Source organism: Pan paniscus, chromosome 4 (assembly GCF_029289425.2).
Source record: "Pan paniscus chromosome 4, NHGRI_mPanPan1-v2.0_pri, whole genome shotgun sequence".
NCBI lineage: Eukaryota > Metazoa > Chordata > Mammalia > Primates > Hominidae > Pan > Pan paniscus.
Window position 1 is genome coordinate 24919852 of NC_073253.2, and position 18823 is coordinate 24938674.

Consider the following 18823-nt stretch of genomic DNA (forward strand, 5'->3'; position numbering starts at 1 on the left):
ACGAAAACAGATACTGAATAGTCGGTCCTCAGCTGCAATCTGCGGCAATGACTAGTGCCTAAAAAATCATAAAGCCATGGATTTTGAAAATAACCTACTATCAGTAAGAGCATAAATACCCTTCTAACTCACTGCAAACAGTCCTAGGAGTGGAGACTAGGTAAGACCTGGAAATTGGACTTAAAAAATTCTGAAGGGAGCAGGACAAGGAGGGGAGGTACCAAGCTATCTCCAAACGCCCCTCAACCCAGAGGCGCTTTAATGAATCTCTACCCCTGACTTCCCCTCACCTTTTCCACGTGCCCCTTTAATTCCCCTCTAACCTCACCACCCCTCCCAAGTCTTCAATTGCTTCCTCGGTTACCTGCTCCCTAAGTCTCGAAGCGTGGGCAAAACTCTGCAGCCGAAGTGCCGGCCGGCAAGGAAAGGGTGATGGCAGAGAACGCCGGCGCTTGACTGCCGCCCGTTCCACCTCGGGAGAAGCGCGCACCGCCCTCCACGCGGCCCCGGGACCGCGTCGTGAGCCCTACCAACTAGCCCCGCCCACTCCCTAGGAAGGCCCCACCCCCTCGGCAAAGAGGTTTTTTTGCCCTTGGCAGGCGCCGTAGTCGCCGTACAACCCGCGAGGCCCCACACTTTCCGCGCCAGCTGGGAGTGCGCGCCCTGGAGAGCCAGTGGGTGGGCGGTCCTAGCGCTTCCCACCCTCACTCCGGGCCTGTGCTGTCACACGCCCGGGGTGGCGAAACGGTCGCCACCTGAGTCTCCATTCTGCTGCAGTAGCCCCTGCGTTAAAGCTCTCTCGTGGTGCGGCTGCCGAGGCTGCGGTAGCTCCTGCGCCCCCGTGCTGGTGGCGGAGCCTCTGCTTACTGCCGACCTGGCGGAAGGGTGCGGGAGCGCACGCTACGAGCAGCGTCGGTCTGCGTCCTTCCTCCTCCTATTCCGACCCCCGCATCCCCCGCCCCCGCCTCGCTCTGCGCCTCCTCCCCGTCTGCAGGCAGACCGCTTCACACAGCCGCAGTGCCCTGTGTGTGGACAGCCTGTGGGAGACTCGCACGCCCACACTCACCCCGCCTGGCTGCACCCCTGCCCAGCATGTCGGCGCTCGAGTGGTACGCCCACAAGTCTCTAGGCGATGGTATCTTCTGGATTCAAGAACGTTTCTACGAGTCGGGCAACCGTGCCAACATCTGGCTGGTGCGCGGCTCCGAGCAGGACGTGGTGATCGATACAGGCCTGGGGCTGCGCAGCCTCCCGGAGTACCTGTACTCCTCCGGCCTCCTGCAGGACCGAGGGGCCAAAGAGGACGCGGCGCGCCGGCCACTGCTTGCCGTGGCCACCCACGTGCACTTCGACCACTCCGGCGGCCTCTACCAGTTCGACCGGGTGGCAGTGCACCACGCCGAGGCCGAGGCGCTGGCTCGCGGGGACAACTTTGAGACCGTGACCTGGCTCTCCGATAGCGAGGTGGTGCGGGCGCCCAGCCCCGGCTGGAGGGCCAGACAGTTCCGGGTACAGGCGGTGCAGCCCACCCTCATCCTGCAGGATGGTAATGGGCCCCCGCGGGCGCGCGCTCTCGTTAAGGGAGGGTATTGGGAAGAGACTGTCCGAATGCCGCATGTTGCAGACTTGCGTGGCCATAAAGGGGATTATTTTGGCACCTCGCAGAACCACTTCTGTTCACCCTTCCCTGAGTAAAAACCCACTTGACCAGAGCCAAGGCCATCACAGCCTTCCCTGCCAGAGACCAGCTCTGGCACCGTGTAGAGATTCTGAGTACTCCTTTGAAAGCCGGTACCACCCCCTCCCTAGCCAGTTTCCTGCATCGGCTGTAGCAGTAACACTACAAAGACTTGTGACTGACTAGGGATTTCTCATTCTTTCCCTAAGTACCTGCCCGACATTTCCAGGAGCTTTCGTAGTGAGCAGACTTTTAAGGAATGACGCCTCACGGAGAGTGCATGTCATGCTCTGTGCTTTTGAGAATTGCAGACTTCATCAGCTTGGTCACCACCGGGTATGGGCAGTTGCCACCTGTAGCCTTAGAGAGCCATCAGACCAGTGATTCCAATCCGCTAATGCGATTGGAAACCTTTCAGATAGGTTTCTGTTCTTGATGTTGCCTCACGATTGCAAAAGCTTAATAGTAATCATAAACGTAGAATATGTCTGAGTCTTACTTTATGACAGATATTTGGTCCGGTTGAAAGCAAAGCCTGAGAAAGATCAATAAGGAAGTAATTTTCGGTGGAGGTAAATTATGTGGACTAATGTATAGGTAGCCATGGTCCTCTTTGGCTCTGTGAAAGACAAGTATGGAATTCAGAGAGAAATTCATGGAATGAAAATAAATAGATTAGGGCCTCAGCCCATTCTCCCTACGCAGGGACTTAAATAATTGAGCTAATTCGCCACATCAGCAATATTTGGTATATTAGTTTTCTATTTTCTTTTAAAAATACTTTTGATTTCATTTTATCTTCACAACACATTTAAAGTGAGGCCACTGACCCCTCAGTTAAATGGCTTGCCTGAGCCAGATCATGATAAAAGCTAGGATATGAATCTAGGCACAATAGATCAAGGCATGCAGAACATACATAAATCCTGCCTCATAAATATATGATGATTTTGAGTAGAATGTGAAAGGCCCCTTCTTTCCTTTAGCGTGAGACCATTTTAATTACCAATGTGGTATATTAAAACGTGCCTCTATATGGTAGAAAAATTCAGTTGCTGCAGTATAATGAAGCTCACTTTATGACCAAACAATATGGCAAATAATGAAATATTTTACAAAAATCAGTTTATCTCACAGATGACATCTTCCTCATTTGAGATATTTTAAAAATTGCAATATTGTACTGCTTATCGGTGCTAAAAAAAAATTGCAAGATTCTGTACCTCACACCCACCCAACAAAAGTCTTCATTAAAGTTTTAAATCTAAATTTAAAAAAAAGTGATTTAGATAAGAGTCTTACATTATCTGACAATATGAGATGAAAGTACATGTACATTAAATTTTAATTCACATTAAAGTCACACCTAATTACTGTATTTCTTGATAAAAATGGGTACTTTTAGAGGTAACATTTCCATGCAGTTGATAGGTATTCAGACTAAATTCTGACACCTGGATCAAAAATGTTTACATTAGTATTAAAATATACTTAAATTGTTGAAAAGAATAAATTACTTTTGAAATTTACTTTTGATTCTGTGTCAGCAATGGGAAATCAAAGGTGAAAGAATGATAGGGGTTGTTTTATAGATGAAGAAAGAACCCATGCAGGCCTGAGTATCATGTGTGAGGTCACATAGCCCATCTCGGAAAGAGCTGGGACTAGAACCCAGGTTTCCAGTTGATGGTAGAATCCCAACATTTTCGGAGCTGAAAGGGGCCTGCAAACTACTTGTGTGGTGCTTTAAGCCTTTAAAAGGGTGAAAAGAAAGCTTAATGTTTACCAAACACTTTGAAGGTGATAGTACTGTGTTATCCGTGTTATCAAAAGTTGTTTTTCATTAGGAGCTGGATGCCCCACCCTCTCAGGTAGTGTCTAATTTCCTCTCTTCTCAAGAGTATTAATTTCCTGTATCTTCTGAATGATGTGGCCTGCTAACTTGCTGTTAACATAATCCAGATGCCTGGGAGGATACATAAAATATTTGTATTAAAAATTTGTATACAGTTACACACATGAACAGCATAAAGTCTTCATTGCTTTGGTAGAATGCAAGGAGCTGAAATCATTTATTACATTTCCTTTAATGAATTGATGATCACTTGTCATGGAGAAGCATACATCTGTGCACTGTATCTCTAACCCAAAAGCTGACTTGTAAATGAGGGACAAGGAGAGAATAGCCATATCTTCCAGTGCATTATTCTGGATAAAAAAGCAACTCGCCCTACTAATAGTGAAATGGTTATTTTCCTCTAAGATAGCAGCAGACCTTAAATTGACATAGTACATACCTCTCGAGTGGGCATACATCATTTTGCCCATTTTTCACTATAGTCAAGTGATACAAAGTTCTGGCATTGTGATCCCTATTACATACATGTTTAAACCATATGCCCAGTGTCACCAAGATATTATCTCAGAGGAGTGGTTTCAGGCGGACTTAAGTCATTTGCAGAGGCTAAAACAGGTTGTAGGAAGGTGGTGGATTGAACAGACCCATCTAATTTGGCTCTCTTCCGAAGCACTGTTAATGAACTGTGAAAAAACCGTGATTTCAATTTAAATCCCCATTGGCGGGGGGAACTGTTTTGGCTGCTAGAAAGTAGATGTGGTGACTAAGTTAACAGTTTTATACTATGCCAGCAAAGGGAAATTAAGAGCCAATTCAGTTTGCACCGCTGAAGCCTTAAAAAACACAGGAATTAGCAATAGGCAGTAGTACCTCAGTGGCGGCAAAGGGAAGAGTAAGCAGAATTTCTTGAAAACCTTTTAAGAAGCTCTTAAAACTCTAGTGAATGCCTCTCCCTCTCCCATCCAATTAGTTTATTCTCTGGGGATAGTAAAACAAAGGAGTTTCTTGATTGAAGGATGCCAAATTACTGTTGAGCTTAAGGGCTCAGTATGGAAAACAGGAGAAAGAAAGCGTGTGTGTGTGTGTGTGTGTGTGTGTGTGTGTGCGCGCGCTAGTTTTCTAGAAGGATGAGAGGAGAAAGAGTGTGTGTGTGTTCTACTAGTTTCCTAGAAGGATGAGAGCCAGGCCTTTCCCCACCCAGGTAGGAAATTAGAAAAATGTTATCTAGGGAATCTGCCTCCTAGAAGAAAGACTAAGATACCAATGTAGAGGAATACCTAAGAAATCCTGGCCTCTTTCTCTACTGTGAAGCCTTGGTCACTAGGCCCCATGCATGTGCTGCAAGCAGCCTTCTTGTCCCCCCTTTTTTTTTAATTGATACCTAATAGTTGTAATTACTTATGGGGTACGTGTGATATTTTGATAAACGCATACAATGTAATGATCAGATCACGTTATTTAGAATATCCATCACCTCAAACATTTATCATTTCTTTGTGTCAGAAACATTCCAAATCTTCTAGCTATTTTGAAACATGCAATAAATCCTTGTTAACTCTAGTCTATCAAACACTGGAACTTACTTCTTTTATCTAACTGTATTTTTGTACCTATTAACCAATCTCTTCATTCCCTTCCCCGCTACCCTTTCCAGCCTCTGGTAACCACCATACTAGCACTACCTCCCACATGAGTATAAACATGAGGTATTTGTCATTTTGTGCCTGGCTTATTTCACTTAACATAATGCCCTCCAGTTCCATCCATGTTGCTGCAAATGACAGGATTTCATTATTTTTTATGAGTGAATAATTCCACTGTGTATATTTTCCCACATTGTCTTTATCCATTCATCTGTTGATGGACACTTAGGTTAATTCCACGTCTTGGCTATTGTGAATATTGCTGCAATAAACATGGGAATGCAGTTATCTCTTTAGTATTCTGATTTCCTTTCTTTTGGATGTACATACCCAGCAGTGGGATTGCTGGGTCATATGGTAGTTCTATTTTCAGTTTGTTGAGGAACCTCCATACCATTTTCCGTAGTTGCTGTACTAATTTACATCCCCACTAACAGGGTACAAGCATTCCCCTTTCTCCACATCCTTGTCAACATCTGTTATTTTCTGTCTTTTTGACAATAGCCATTTTTACTCATGCCCCCCAACTCTTAAATAGGCAATCAAGCATTATCAAAAAACAGAAAATTCTCTAACATGAGATCAGCTATTAAAACAAACAGCATAAAGCATAAAACATCAATATCATCAGGGGGATAAGACAAGCTATTGCATTCAAGATATCCGAGAGTCAATAAGGATGCTTTAAAAATAAATAGAACAATATTCACCAAAAAAAAAAAAAAACCTCTTAGAATTTAAAACATCAGAAATTACATAGCAGCAGGTCTGGAAGATAAAGTTGAAAAACTTACTAAAGATCAGTACGGGAAAATGGAAACTAGGAGAGAAAAAGACTAAAATAAGTAGGAGGACCAGTTTGGAAAATCCAGCCTTAGAATAATGGATGCAGAGATAGGACAGAGAAGGTGAAAGAAAAGGAATAGTAGGGTGGCTGGGCACAGTGGCTCATGTCTGTAATCCCAATAATTTGAAAGGCCGAGGAGGGCGGATCACCTGAGGTCAAGAGTTCAAGACCAGCCTGGCCAACAGAGTGAAACCCCGTCTCTACTAAAAATACAAAAATTAGCTGGGTATGGTGTTGCATGCCTGTAATCCCAGCTACTAGGGAGGCTGATCTTGGTTATTTCTTTTTTTCTCCTGGGTTTGGGTTTGGATTGTTCTTATATTTTCTAGTTCCATGAGGTGTGACCTTAGATTGCCTATTTATGCTCTTTCAGACTTTTTGATGTAGGCATTTAATGCTATGAACTTTCCTCTTAGCACTGCTTTTGCCGTATCCCAGAGGTTTTGATAGGTTGTGTGTCACTATTAGTGTTCAGTTCAAAGAATTTTTAAATTTCCATTTTGATTTCATTGTTGACCCAATGATCATTCAAGAGCAGGTTATTTAATTTCTATGTATTTGCATGGTTTTGAGGGTTTCTTTTGGAGTTGATTTCCAATTTTATTCCACTGTGGTCTGAGAGAATACTTGATACAATTTCAGTTTTCTTAAATTTACTGAGTCTTGTTTTGTGGCCTATCATATGGTCTATCTTGGAGAATGTTCCATGTGCTGATGAATAGAATGTAAGAAATCAAAAACATACAAGATATGAAAGGTAAATTCTTCAGTGAAATAGATAGCATAAATAAAAAACAGTTACAACATCTGGAAATCAAGGACACATTTAGAGAAATTCAAAATGCACTGGAAAGTCTCAGCAATGGAATCAAACAAGCAGAAGAAAGAACCTCAGAGCTCAAAGACATGGCTTTTGAATTAACCCAATCCGTCAAAGACAAAGAAAAAGGAATTTAAAAAAAAAATGAACAAGGCCTCCAAGAAGTCCGGGGCTACGTTAAATGTCCAAGTCTAAGAACAATTGGTGTTCCCAAGGAAGAAGATAAATCTAAAAGTTTGGAAAACTTATTTGAAGGAATAATCGAGGAAAACTTACCCAGCCTGGCTAGAGATCTAGACATCCAAATACAAGAAGCTCAAAGAACACCTGAGAAATTAGTCACAAAAAGATCATCACCTAGGCACATAGTCATTACATTATCTAAAGTCAAGATGAAAGGAAAGAATCTTAAGAGCTGTGAGAAAAAAGCATCATGTAACCTATAAAGGAAAACCTATCTAACAGCAGAAACTCTACAAGCTAGAAGGGATTGGGGTCCTATTTTTAGCCTTCTTAAACAAAACAATTATCAGCCAATAATTTTGTATCCAGTGAAACTACACTTCATAAATGAAAGAAAGATACAGTCTTTTCTAGACAAACAAATGCTGAGAGAATTCACTGCTACCAAGCCATCACTACAAGAACTGATAAAAGGAGCTCTAAATCATGAAAGAAAACTGAAATACAACAAAATAGAATCTTCCTTAAAGCATAAACCTCACAGTACCTATATAACATCTAACAATAACAATGTAAAAAACAAACAAAACCCGCCCCCAAAAACAAGGTATTCAGGCAACAAATAGCATGATGAATAGAATAGTACGTCACATCTCAATACTAACATTGAGTGTAAATGGCCTAAATGCTCCACTTAAAAGATATAGAATGACAGAATGGATAAGAATTCACCAACCAAGTTTCTGCTGTCTTCAGGAAACTCACCTAACACATAAAGACTCACATGAACTTAAGGTAAAAGGGTAGAGAAAGATTTTCCATGCATATGGACACCAAAGGTAAGCAGGCTTATATCACACAAAACAAAATGTAAAGCAACAGCAGTTAAAGAAGACAAAAAGAGGAACATTATATAGTGATAAAAGGACTAGTCCAACAGGAAAATATCACAATTCTAAATATATATGCACCTAACACTGGAGCTCCCAAATGTATAAAACAATTTCTACTAGACATAAGAAATGAGATAGATGGTAACACAATAATACTGGGGGACTTTAATACTCCACTTGTCGACAGTACTAGACAGGTCATCAAGATGGAAAGTCAACAAAGAAACAATGGACTTAAACTATACCCTAGAACAAATGGACTTAATAGATATTTACAGAACATTCTACCCAACAACTACATTTTTTTATTTTTTATTTTTTTGAGATGGAGTCTTACTCTTGCCCAGGCTGAAGTGCAATGGTGCAATCTCACTGCAACCTCTGCCTCCCAAGTTGAAGCGATTCTCCTGCCTCAGCCTCCTGAGTAGCTGGAATTACAGGCATGCACCACCACCCCCGGTGAATTTTGTGTTTTTGGTAGAGATGGGGTCTCACCATGTTGGCCAGGGTGATCTCGAACTCCTGACCTCAAGTGATCCGCCAGCTTCAGCCTTCCAAAGTGCTAGGATTACAGGCATGAGCCAGTGCGCCCAGCTCACATCTTTTTCAACACTTGGTTTTGTCAATCCTTTTCAATTTAGCCATTCTAGTGAGTGTGTAGTGGTACTTGATTGTGATTTAATTTGCATTCACTAAAAACTAATGATGTTGAGCATCTTTTTGGTACTTATTTGCTAATCAGATATCCACTTTATTAAATGGTATATTAAAATCTTTTTTAAAAATTCGGCTTTTTTATTATTGAGTTATGCAAGCTCTATGTATTCTGAATACAAGATTTTATCAGATGTACATTTTGCAAATACCTTCTCCCAATGTGTGGCCTGCCTTTTCATTTTCTTAATGGTGTCTTTTTAAGCAAGCAAGTTTATAACTTGAAGTCCAGTTAGCAATTTTTGTCTCATGTTTTATGATTGTTGTGTCATATTTAAGAGCTCTATGTCTAGCCCAAGGTCACAAAAATGTTCCCCTAATTTTTCTCTAGAAGCTCCCATATTTAGGTTTATGACTTATTTTCAGTTAATTTCTGTGAATATTTGTGAAGTAAGGGTTGAGAGGTTCTCGATTCTTATTTGTTTGTCTGCAAATGGATATACAAAGTATCCCAGTCCAGTCTGTCAAAAAGACTGTCATTTTATCCGTTGAATTATCTTGTTTGACCTTTGTCAAATATCTATTGACAATATTGTGTCTACTTTCAGACTCTCTGTTCTCTCATATCGATTATGTCTATTTAGTCAGTAACACAATATTTTGATTACTGTAGCTTTATTGTACACTTGATCTTAGCCAAAAGACTGAGAAGTGATGTTTTATTGTAACTCTTGAAATTAGTATACGTCTTCTTACTGTGTTCCTCTTTTTCATAATTGTATTGGCTATTCTAGGTCATTTGCATTTCCACGTGAAATTTAGAGTCAGATTTTCAGTTTCTTCGAAAAAAGATCAAGATTTTGATTGAGATTATGTTGAATTTTTACTGGCCATTACAGTAGCCACTAGCCATGTATGGCTATCAAATTTAAATTAAGATTACCGGATATGGTGACTCACCTGTAATCCCAGCTACTTAGGAGGCTGAGGCTGGAGGATCATTGAAGGCCAGGAGTATAAGACTAGCCTAGGCAACAAAGCGAGATCCTGTCTCTAGAAAAAGTTTTTAAGTTAGCTGGGCTGGTGTCATATACCTGTAGTCCCAGCTACTTGGAAGGATCCCTTGAGCCCAGGAGTTCAGGGGTTACAGTGAGCTATAAGCGGGCCACTGCACTTTAGCCTGAGTGACAGAGATTACATCTCTTTAAAAAAATAATTAAGATTGGTTAGAATTAAAATTTTAATTCCTTAATTGTACTAGCTTTATTTCAAGCACCATTAGCCACACCATATTGAACAGTATTGAGAACCAACATTTCAATCATTGCAGAAAGTTTTATTAGGCAGTGTAGCTATCGGAAAAATTGGGTTACATTACCATCATAGCAATATTGAGCCTTAGTGATATTGAGACAGTCAGTAAGCATAGCCTATCTCTCCTTTTATTTAGGTCTTCTTTAATTTCTCTTGACAGTGTTTTTGTAGTTTTCATTATACAGTGTTCATATATTACAAAACATCTTTTGTCAAAATTTTTCCCAAGTATTTTATTCTTTTTGATGCTATTTTGAGTCAAATGTCTTAAAATTCATTTTTGATAGTTACTTGAAGCATATAGAAATATAGTTTATCTTTGTATGTTGATCTTGTATCCTGTGACATTGGTAAACTTTTTAGTTCTCTAGCTTTTTCCTACTTAGGATTTTCTGTAGGTAAGATTATGTCTAAATAAAGACAGATTTTCTTTTCTAATCTGTGAGACCTTACTCTCTTTTTCTTGGCTTATTACACTGTCTAGGATCTTCAGTATAATGTTGAATAGAAATGGTAAGAGCAGACATCCTTGCCTTGTTATCTTAGGAGACTTTCTATTCAAAGAGGTATTACCTATAGATGTTCATAAGTGACTTTTATCAAGTTCAGGACCTTCCCCAACTATTCCTAGTTTGCTGGAAGTTTTTATCATGAATGAGAATTGGATTTTGTCATATGCTTTTTATGTATCTATTGAGATAATCATATGGCTTTCTCCTTTATTAATACAGTATATTACATTAATTTATTTTCACTAGTTAAACCAAACTTAATATTTCTGGGATAAACTTCACTTGGTCATTTTCCTATTTATAAGTTGCTGGATTTGATTTGCCAATATTTTGTCAATAATTTTAAGATTGCATTCATTAGGTATATTTGTGTATAGGCTTTTTTTGGTTTTGTTTGAAAGAGTCTCCCTTTGTTGTTCAGGCCGGAGTGCAATGGCGCCATCATAGATCTCTGCAGCCTCAAATTTCTGGGCTCAAGCAATCCTTCCACCTCAGCTTCCTGAGTAACTGGGACTACAGGCACAAAACACCCTACTTGGCTTTTTAAATTATTATTTATTTTTAATTTTTATAGAAACGGAGGTCTCACTATTTTGCCGAGGCTGGTCTCAAACTCCTGGCCTCAAGCAGTCCTCCCACATGTTGCCAAAGTGCTGGGATTACAGGAGTGAGCTACCGCACCAGGCCTGATGTTGTTGTTATTTTAATATATTGTCTTTGTCTGGCTTTTATGAGGGTAATAACTGAGTTAGATTTCTCATCTGTATGCTGAAAGTCTTTATATGGGTTGAAATTATATAGGGTTGAAATTGTCCCGTTATAAAATGATTCACAGAATTGATCAATGAAGCCTTCTCTGGGCCCAGACTTTTCTTTGTGGGGAGACTTTAAATTGTTAATCAATTTCTTTGCTTGATATACATTTATTTAGACTTCATTTCTTCTTGGATCACTTTTGATAATTTGTCTCTTTTTAAGAATATGTTCATTTCAAATAAGTTGTCAAATTTGTTGGCTTAAAATTGTTCATAATATTCCCTTATTCTCCTTTTAATTTCTTCAGGGTCTGTAGTGATGTTCCTTCTTTAATTCCTATTTTAGCAAGTTGTTTCTTCTCTAATTTTTTCTTGATTTGTCTAGCTAAAGGTGTATCAATTTTGTTGTAGTTTTCAAATAAACAACTGTTGGTTTCATGTGTTTTTTTCTGTTGGTATTTGTATTCATTTATTTTTGCTCTGCGCTTTATTATTTCTATTAACACTTACTTTGTGTTTGATTTGTTCTTCTTTTCCTAACTTCTTAGGATAGTAATTTGATTGTTGATTTTAAACATTTAATCCTTTATAAAATAAGCATTTAAAGCAATACGTTTTCTTCTAAGTACTGCTTCAGCTGTATTCTATACATTTTGATATGTTCTGATTTTGTTTTCATTCATTCAAAATATTTTTATATTTCCCTTTGATTTCTTCTTTGATCCATAAACAATGTAGAAGTTTGCTGTTTGCTTTACATATATTTGAATATTGCCCATATTTATTTTTGTTCTTCCTAATTTGTTATTTTTTGTCTATTAAAAACACATAATAAGGTTGGGCACAGTAGCTCATGCCTGCAATCCCAGCACTTTGGGAGGCCAGGGAGGGAGGATCGCTTGAGGCCAGCCTTGGCAACATGGCAACCAGCCTGGCCAACATGGCGAAACCCTGTCTCTACTAAAAATATAAAAATTAGCCAGGCATGATGGCACACGCCTGTAATTCCAGCTACTCAGCTGGCTGAGGCACAAGAATTGTTTGAACCTGGAAGGCAGAGGTTGCAGTGAGCCAAGATTGCACCACTGCACTCCAGCCGGGGCGAGAGAGCAAAACTCTGTCTCAGAAAAAACAAACAAAAAGACTACATGTTATCAATTTTCTGTTCATTTTGTTATTTCTAATTTAATTATGTTGTAGGCAGAGAACATACTTTGTATGATTTTATTCCTTTTACATTTATTGATTCTTGCTTTATGGCCTAGCTTTATAGCCTGTTGAATATTTCAACTACAGTTGAAAAGAATGTGTACTTTGCTGTTTTGGAGTAAAGTGTTTTATTTTTGTCAGGTCAAGTTGGTTGATAGAGTTGTTCAGGTCTTCCATATCCTTATTGATTTTCTATTTACTTATTTTATGAATTACACAGAGAAGAATATTGAACTCTCCAAGTATCATTGTTGAATTGTTTATTGTTTATTTGTTTGTTTTTGCTTCATGTATTTTTGGTGATGTTTTATGTGCATGTACATTTATAATTGTTATTTATCAATGTATTGATTTAATGTACATTCTCATAAAATTACTTCTTTTTAGTAATATTCTTCATGTAAAAATCAATTTTGTCTTATATTAATATTAGCTGCCCTAGTTCTCTTAACAGTAATATTTAATATGGTTAAGCTTTTCAACCTATTTGTGTCTTTGGTCTTATAGTTTCTTTCTTGTAGGCTGCATATATCTTGATTTTTAATCCAGTCTGACAATCTCTGCCTTTTCATGTTTACCAAATCCTGATTATTACACCATTTTGATTCCTTTATTATTTTTTAGCTATATATTTTAAAATTTTTTCCTGTGTATGTGCTTGCACAAGAGATTACATTATGAATCTTTTAATTTACCATGATTTACTTCAAGTTCATACTAATTTAATTCCAGTGAAACAGAGCAATTTTCCACCCATGTTGCTCCATTTCCTCTCTGCTGTCAGTAACTGAAGTCTGAGATTTTACCCTATTTGCAAGTTAGCCTGCCAGAGTTTAATGTATTCTGACAGAAGACTTGAGGTTCCTGGGTCAGAGATTAAGGAGATTATTACTCACATATTAGAGCATCATCATTTATATCAATTCCTCAAGCCCTAATTCTGACAGGGTGATACAAGAGGCAAAATACAATAAAATTCCCTAGAGCAACATTCATTAATTGTGTCAACAGGATACTGGTACCATAGATGTGCTGAAAAGTAAAAGTTTCACGATCAAATAAGTTTGAGAAATTGTACAACTATATCTACTTTGTATATATCCACAGTATACATTCATATAATAAAAGCTCAAAGAAGTCTTTCTGAAAAGAAAGCTGCTTAATTTTCTTTAAAGTGAGAGTTCCTCAAATTATTTGACCACAGAACTACCTCCTTTTCATTTATGTATCATGATAGCCTGTAGAAGTAGTGTTCCACATTACTTGCTTTGACAAACACTGGTCTAGCAAACAATAGGAATGAACTATAGGCAGCTTATTTTTAAATCATCATTAAGAAATACAGTATTTATGAAATAAAGTGTCATCCTTCCCAATTTCTTTGGAAGCATATAATGCTCTAGTATGCTTTAAATGCTAAGTCAGGTATACAACATGTTTATCTGTAAACTCTGTTTCCATTTGTAGGGGATGTGATCAACCTTGGTGACAGACAGCTCACTGTTATGCACATGCCAGGTCACTCCAGGGGCAGTATTTGCTTACATGACAAAGACCGAAAGATTCTCTTCAGTGGAGACGTCGTGTATGATGGATCACTGATTGACTGGCTCCCATACAGCAGGATAAGTGACTATGTTGGAACTTGTGAACGTCTAATAGAATTAGTGGACAGAGGTCTGGTAGAGAAGGTGCTTCCTGGGCACTTCAATACCTTTGGTGCTGAAAGGCTTTTTCGATTGGCTTCTAACTATATTTCAAAAGCTGGGATATGTCACAAAGTTTCTACTTTTGCCATGCGATCTCTTGCAAGTTTAGCTCTACGTGTAACAAATTCTAGGACCTCACCCTAGTATCTATACTGATAATATATTTTGATTAATTATATACATTAATTCATTCTGTGCTATTTAACTGATTAATAGTGAGCATTTCATGAAGTGCTTTTATACCACTATTATATATCAGAGAAAGATTGAGAATGAATAAGCCAAAAAGAAAATTGTTAGTTTAAATTGTTTTCTTTCTTCCAAGAAAGAAGCCACTTAAATAAGCTTATACTTTGCCAAAGCTGTCATCTTGTAATATATGCTCTAGAAATGACATAAAGGTTTATGGGAAAGCAAAGAGAGATTTTGTGGCAAGAGAAAGAACTGCCCTTGCCTCTGTTTGTCTTGTTTTATTTCCTTGATGACCTAGGAAAAAAAGGCATGTAGAGTATTATGTTTATACTTTAAACTTGATATTTTTAGTGTATTATTTAAAGATAAAGGTTCTTGGGTTTAAAATACATTAGAACTTAATGCAGACATATAAAGTAACAATGAGAATGACAACTAAAACATTCCATTGTTATGGTCCTGAATTTTTTATGCTTCATTTCATGTATTTATTCTTTGTATAATTACAGCATACATGACATGTTATGTAATATAACTTATGAAAAGTACAGTGAATTTTGCTTTATTGCAAAGCTTTAAATATAAATTTCAGAGTGCTTCAGTAAAAAGCTACTATATATTGTTGTTTGTTATTGTGTAAGTAATATTTTCAATTATGAAAGTGAAATGCAAATGTCTGTTATCTAACTACAAATTGTCAGATTTCTTAAAAGGACACTGTCAGGCAAATTTGAAAATATACACATTGAGAATAATTTTTTATTATTATATCCTATTTTAATATTAACAGCTATTATGAACAAAATTTTTCCTGTTAAATAGCGACTTCAGTATTGTGTTATGTTTTACAGTGTTAAAACAACTATGAAGATCTGCAGCTATTCTTTTACTTAACATGCATATGTACTACAGAGGGATTTTTAAATTAATTGCAAAATGTGCATTAGCTATTGACTTAGAGTGAATTGCCTTTTGTATCCTGATTCACAACACCTATTCCTGTTCAGTATTCTTTGTCTTGAATAGAGAAGTCTATGTTCGTAAAGTCATATAAAAGGTTATACCACTATTTAGTAAAAAGTTTTAGTTTGGTGCTGCTAATAATAATTTGCTAAAAGGCCTTTTAGAATATTTCATAAAGGGTTTTAAACAGTTTTTTCCCACTGCCTTTTTATTATTGACATATCTAAAACCAAACTGAAATCGCTTTGGAAATCAGATTTTTTAATGTTAGGAAGATCCAGCAATTTTGGTTTCTGAAAAATTACAAAACTTTCCTACCCTACAGATGCCCAGGTTCTTTAGTTTTTTATTCATTCAACTCACACACACATAAACATATACATACACAAACACAACCCCGCATGCAAACACACACAGCCACATATATACATGTGTAGCACAGCGCTAAACACTGTGGAGGCTAAAAAAAGTCAAAGACAACATTATAACTAAAAGTTGAAAGCACACAAAATATAAATAATAGTGTATGCAAGTTAATGTACATTATACATGCGTGTAAGGGACATAAATGGAGGGGTGTGAACTTTGGTTAGGCAAAGTTTACTGGAGGAGGGGTTTCTGAGTCAAATTTGGAAGGATGAACTTGTTAGACAGTCAGAGTTGGAAACAAAACAATCCAAGGATAGGGATATAAGCATTGCTAGTCTAGAATAGTCTATTCCTTGTGAAAATATAAATTTAATTTTCAGGAATCCAGTATATTCCAAACACCACATATTTAGCATGAGAAAAATTGATTTGTGATTGTGTATATGAGTCATTCTTAATGGGAGACAAGCTGAACTGCCACATGCCACCAAATGAACCTTTACTTCAATCAAAAAGGAGGGTATGATTGGTTCAATTATATTAACAGAATATCATGGGCATTTCTCTATGATGGTCATTCAAGGCAGTAGGTCTCTTTCAACTGAGTGCAACATTGAGAATAATGATTTGGTTCAGGGTAACTACAAATAATCACTTACTAAGCCTTAAATAAAGCCATTATTTTTATATCAATAGCACAAAGGAAAACCAAAAGTCCTTAACCACTGACCATTTTTATCATATTTTAGGCCTTTTTTTAAAAAATCAGGGTATAGTAGGCACTAAGTTTTATTAGGAAATATTTAAACCTGCTGAAGGATTTATTTATAAAAAGTGCAATTTTTCAAAACACGTTATTATTTTTTAATTTCCCAATTTTTTCAGTTTTTCAAATTGTACCACAACATAGAACTGTGATATTTTGCTATTACTTCAATGTGAATAAATAGGGTAAAGTATATCATTTATTGAGTGCCCATGCTGTACATTTAAAATATGCATTATTTAATTTAATCTTACTCCCAGCACCAAAAGGTAATTGACCAGCCTCAACACAATTTTGGACAAAGCTGGTAACTGAACACAGGTCTGTCTGCCCCACACTTCTCTTTCTCTTGTATCTGCACAATAGCAGAAAATTGGCAAGCTGTATTTTTACTTTCCAAGATGCCATGTGTGCCAAGAATAAATGAAATGATGTTAAAGCATAATAATAACATATCTTTAAAAAGCTGTTCAAAATATATTTTCACCCTGACAGTGACCCTTGTAACTTATGATTTTTGGAAATATTAGTATGTAAGTATAATTCAAAGTTGTCAAAATGTAAGACATTTAGAAGTAATTTTTATTATTTATATTGTTAATACTTAATCACTGGAAATTCATTTTCCTTACTTGATGTTTTCTTTCAACTGAGAAGCCTAAAACAAACAAAAACCTTGTGTGTTATCCTGATATAGTTGACTAAATGTATTTGTTCTTATATGGATAGTAATATGAATGTGACATGCACCAATTGTCCTATTATAATTTTCAGATAAGTGTAACTAAGCACTTGTGTAATAAATATTAGTCATTTTATTTCAATCGATAATTGATATTTTTATAACATTAGCAAGTTTCTATTTAATTTCTTGCAAGGATATTTCCTGTATAAAGTGCAGTTTTGAGAAGCTCATGGTCAATAAGATGCTAAATTTGTGAGAAAGAATAGAGAACCCAGAAACAGAAAAATACTCATATAAGCCTTTTGTAATTAAGAAATATGACAATTCAAATCAATGGGTAAAAGATAGACTATTCAATAAATGTTACAATTGTTGATGTGGGAAAAATGGCCCCTGCCATTATAAAAGTAAATTCCAAATGGGTTAAAGACCTAAATGTGAAAATCAGAACCACACATGTATTAAAAGAAATCATATTTAACACCTTGGAATGGGGAAGATCTGCCTTATAGAGACACAAAAAGCAAAATTACATCAAAATTTTAAATATCTTAGAATTTAGATGAAATAAAGTTAAAAAAAGATTAAAAAATCACAATTTGTATAACATAAAACAATTTAGCAAATATAAAGAATGCCTACAAATCAGTAAGAAAAAGATAACTACTGTAAGGGATGAAAGACATTTCTTCTACCCTCTTAAGTTCTATAGTTGGGGCTGTGAATCAAAGTGACGAAAGACAGATTAACAGGAGAAAAGCATATGCATACAAATTTTATTTAATCTTAATATTTTTATGTATACACACAGGCCTTCATGAAGACCCATAGAAGCAGATAGGCCTGAGCACTTATATACCATTTTAACAAAAAATGACAAATTGTGGAGGTGTGACAAGACAAAGGAAAGTGGAGTTTTGGCTAAGGGTGGTAAATTGTGGGAAAGTGAACAGAAAATATATGGGAGAAACCAATGGAAGATGAGTACTTTAGGAGGTTTGTTTATGCAGATTTATTTTGGCATAACTCTTCATCTCCAGTGAGAAGAATGTTCTCTTTATGGTATGGTGGAGAAGGGTACCTCTCTCATGGGAAATGTTATGCCCTGCTTTTGTGTAGTAAGGGGGCATCTGCATTTTCTCAGTTACCTTCAGTTCAAAAATTCAGTATACCAAAATGGCATATTTTGGGGTAGCATGTTCTGATCCCCTTCACTACATACTATAAAAAATGGGTAAATTGGGCCAGGCACGGTGGCTCATGCCTGTAATCCCAGCACTTTGGGAGGCCAAGGCAGGCGGATCATGAGGTCAGGAGTTCAAGAGCAGCCTAACCAACATGGTGAAACCCCGTTTCTACTAAAAATACAGAAGTTAGCCAGGCCTGGTGGTGCATGCCAGTAGTCCCAGCTTCTTGGGAGGCTGAGGCAGGAGAATCGCTTGAACCCGGGAGGCAGAGTTTGCAGTGGACTGAGATCACGCCACTGTACTTCCAGCCTGAGCAAAAGAGAGATTCCATCTCAAAAAGAAAAAAAAGGGTGGGGGATAAATTGTATGAATAGGTTACTCATAGAAGAGGAAAAACAAAGGGCCAATAAACGTATAAAATAACACTGAACCTCACTAGTAACCAGGGAAATGCAAATTAAAATAATGAGATAGTTTAACCAGATTGGTAAATTTTAAGAATATGGAGTACTGGTAAGAGTAAGTGGCTGTTTCATGCTGTGCTGCCAGAAGTATAAAGTGCTGCACCATTTGGGGGGCAATTTTG

The 18823-nt window shown here is 37.5% G+C and overlaps 2 protein-coding genes across 5 annotated transcripts in view; one reads left to right on the forward strand and one right to left on the reverse strand.

Annotated features, from left to right (window-relative positions):
- POLR3G (RNA polymerase III subunit G) overlaps positions 1–496 on the reverse strand; it is a 40281-nt gene extending 39785 nt beyond the window's left edge. For 2 of the 4 annotated variants that reach the window (XM_014344861.5, XM_014344856.4), the window contains exon 1: positions 365–496. The gene's annotated coding sequence lies outside the window, so the exon portion shown is untranslated. The remainder of the gene's footprint in view (positions 1–364) is intronic. The other 2 variants (XM_014344862.4, XM_014344857.4) reach the window with 1 other exon arrangement.
- A 388-nt stretch (positions 497–884) lies between these two features.
- Positions 885–17183, forward strand: MBLAC2 (metallo-beta-lactamase domain containing 2). Its single transcript, XM_003822774.7, has 2 exons — positions 885–1546; positions 13834–17183. Exons 1-2 carry the CDS (start codon positions 1093–1095, stop codon positions 14217–14219), a joined length of 840 nt encoding a protein of 279 aa, XP_003822822.1. The 5' UTR covers positions 885–1092; the 3' UTR covers positions 14220–17183.
- The last annotated feature ends 1640 nt before the right edge of the window (positions 17184–18823 follow it).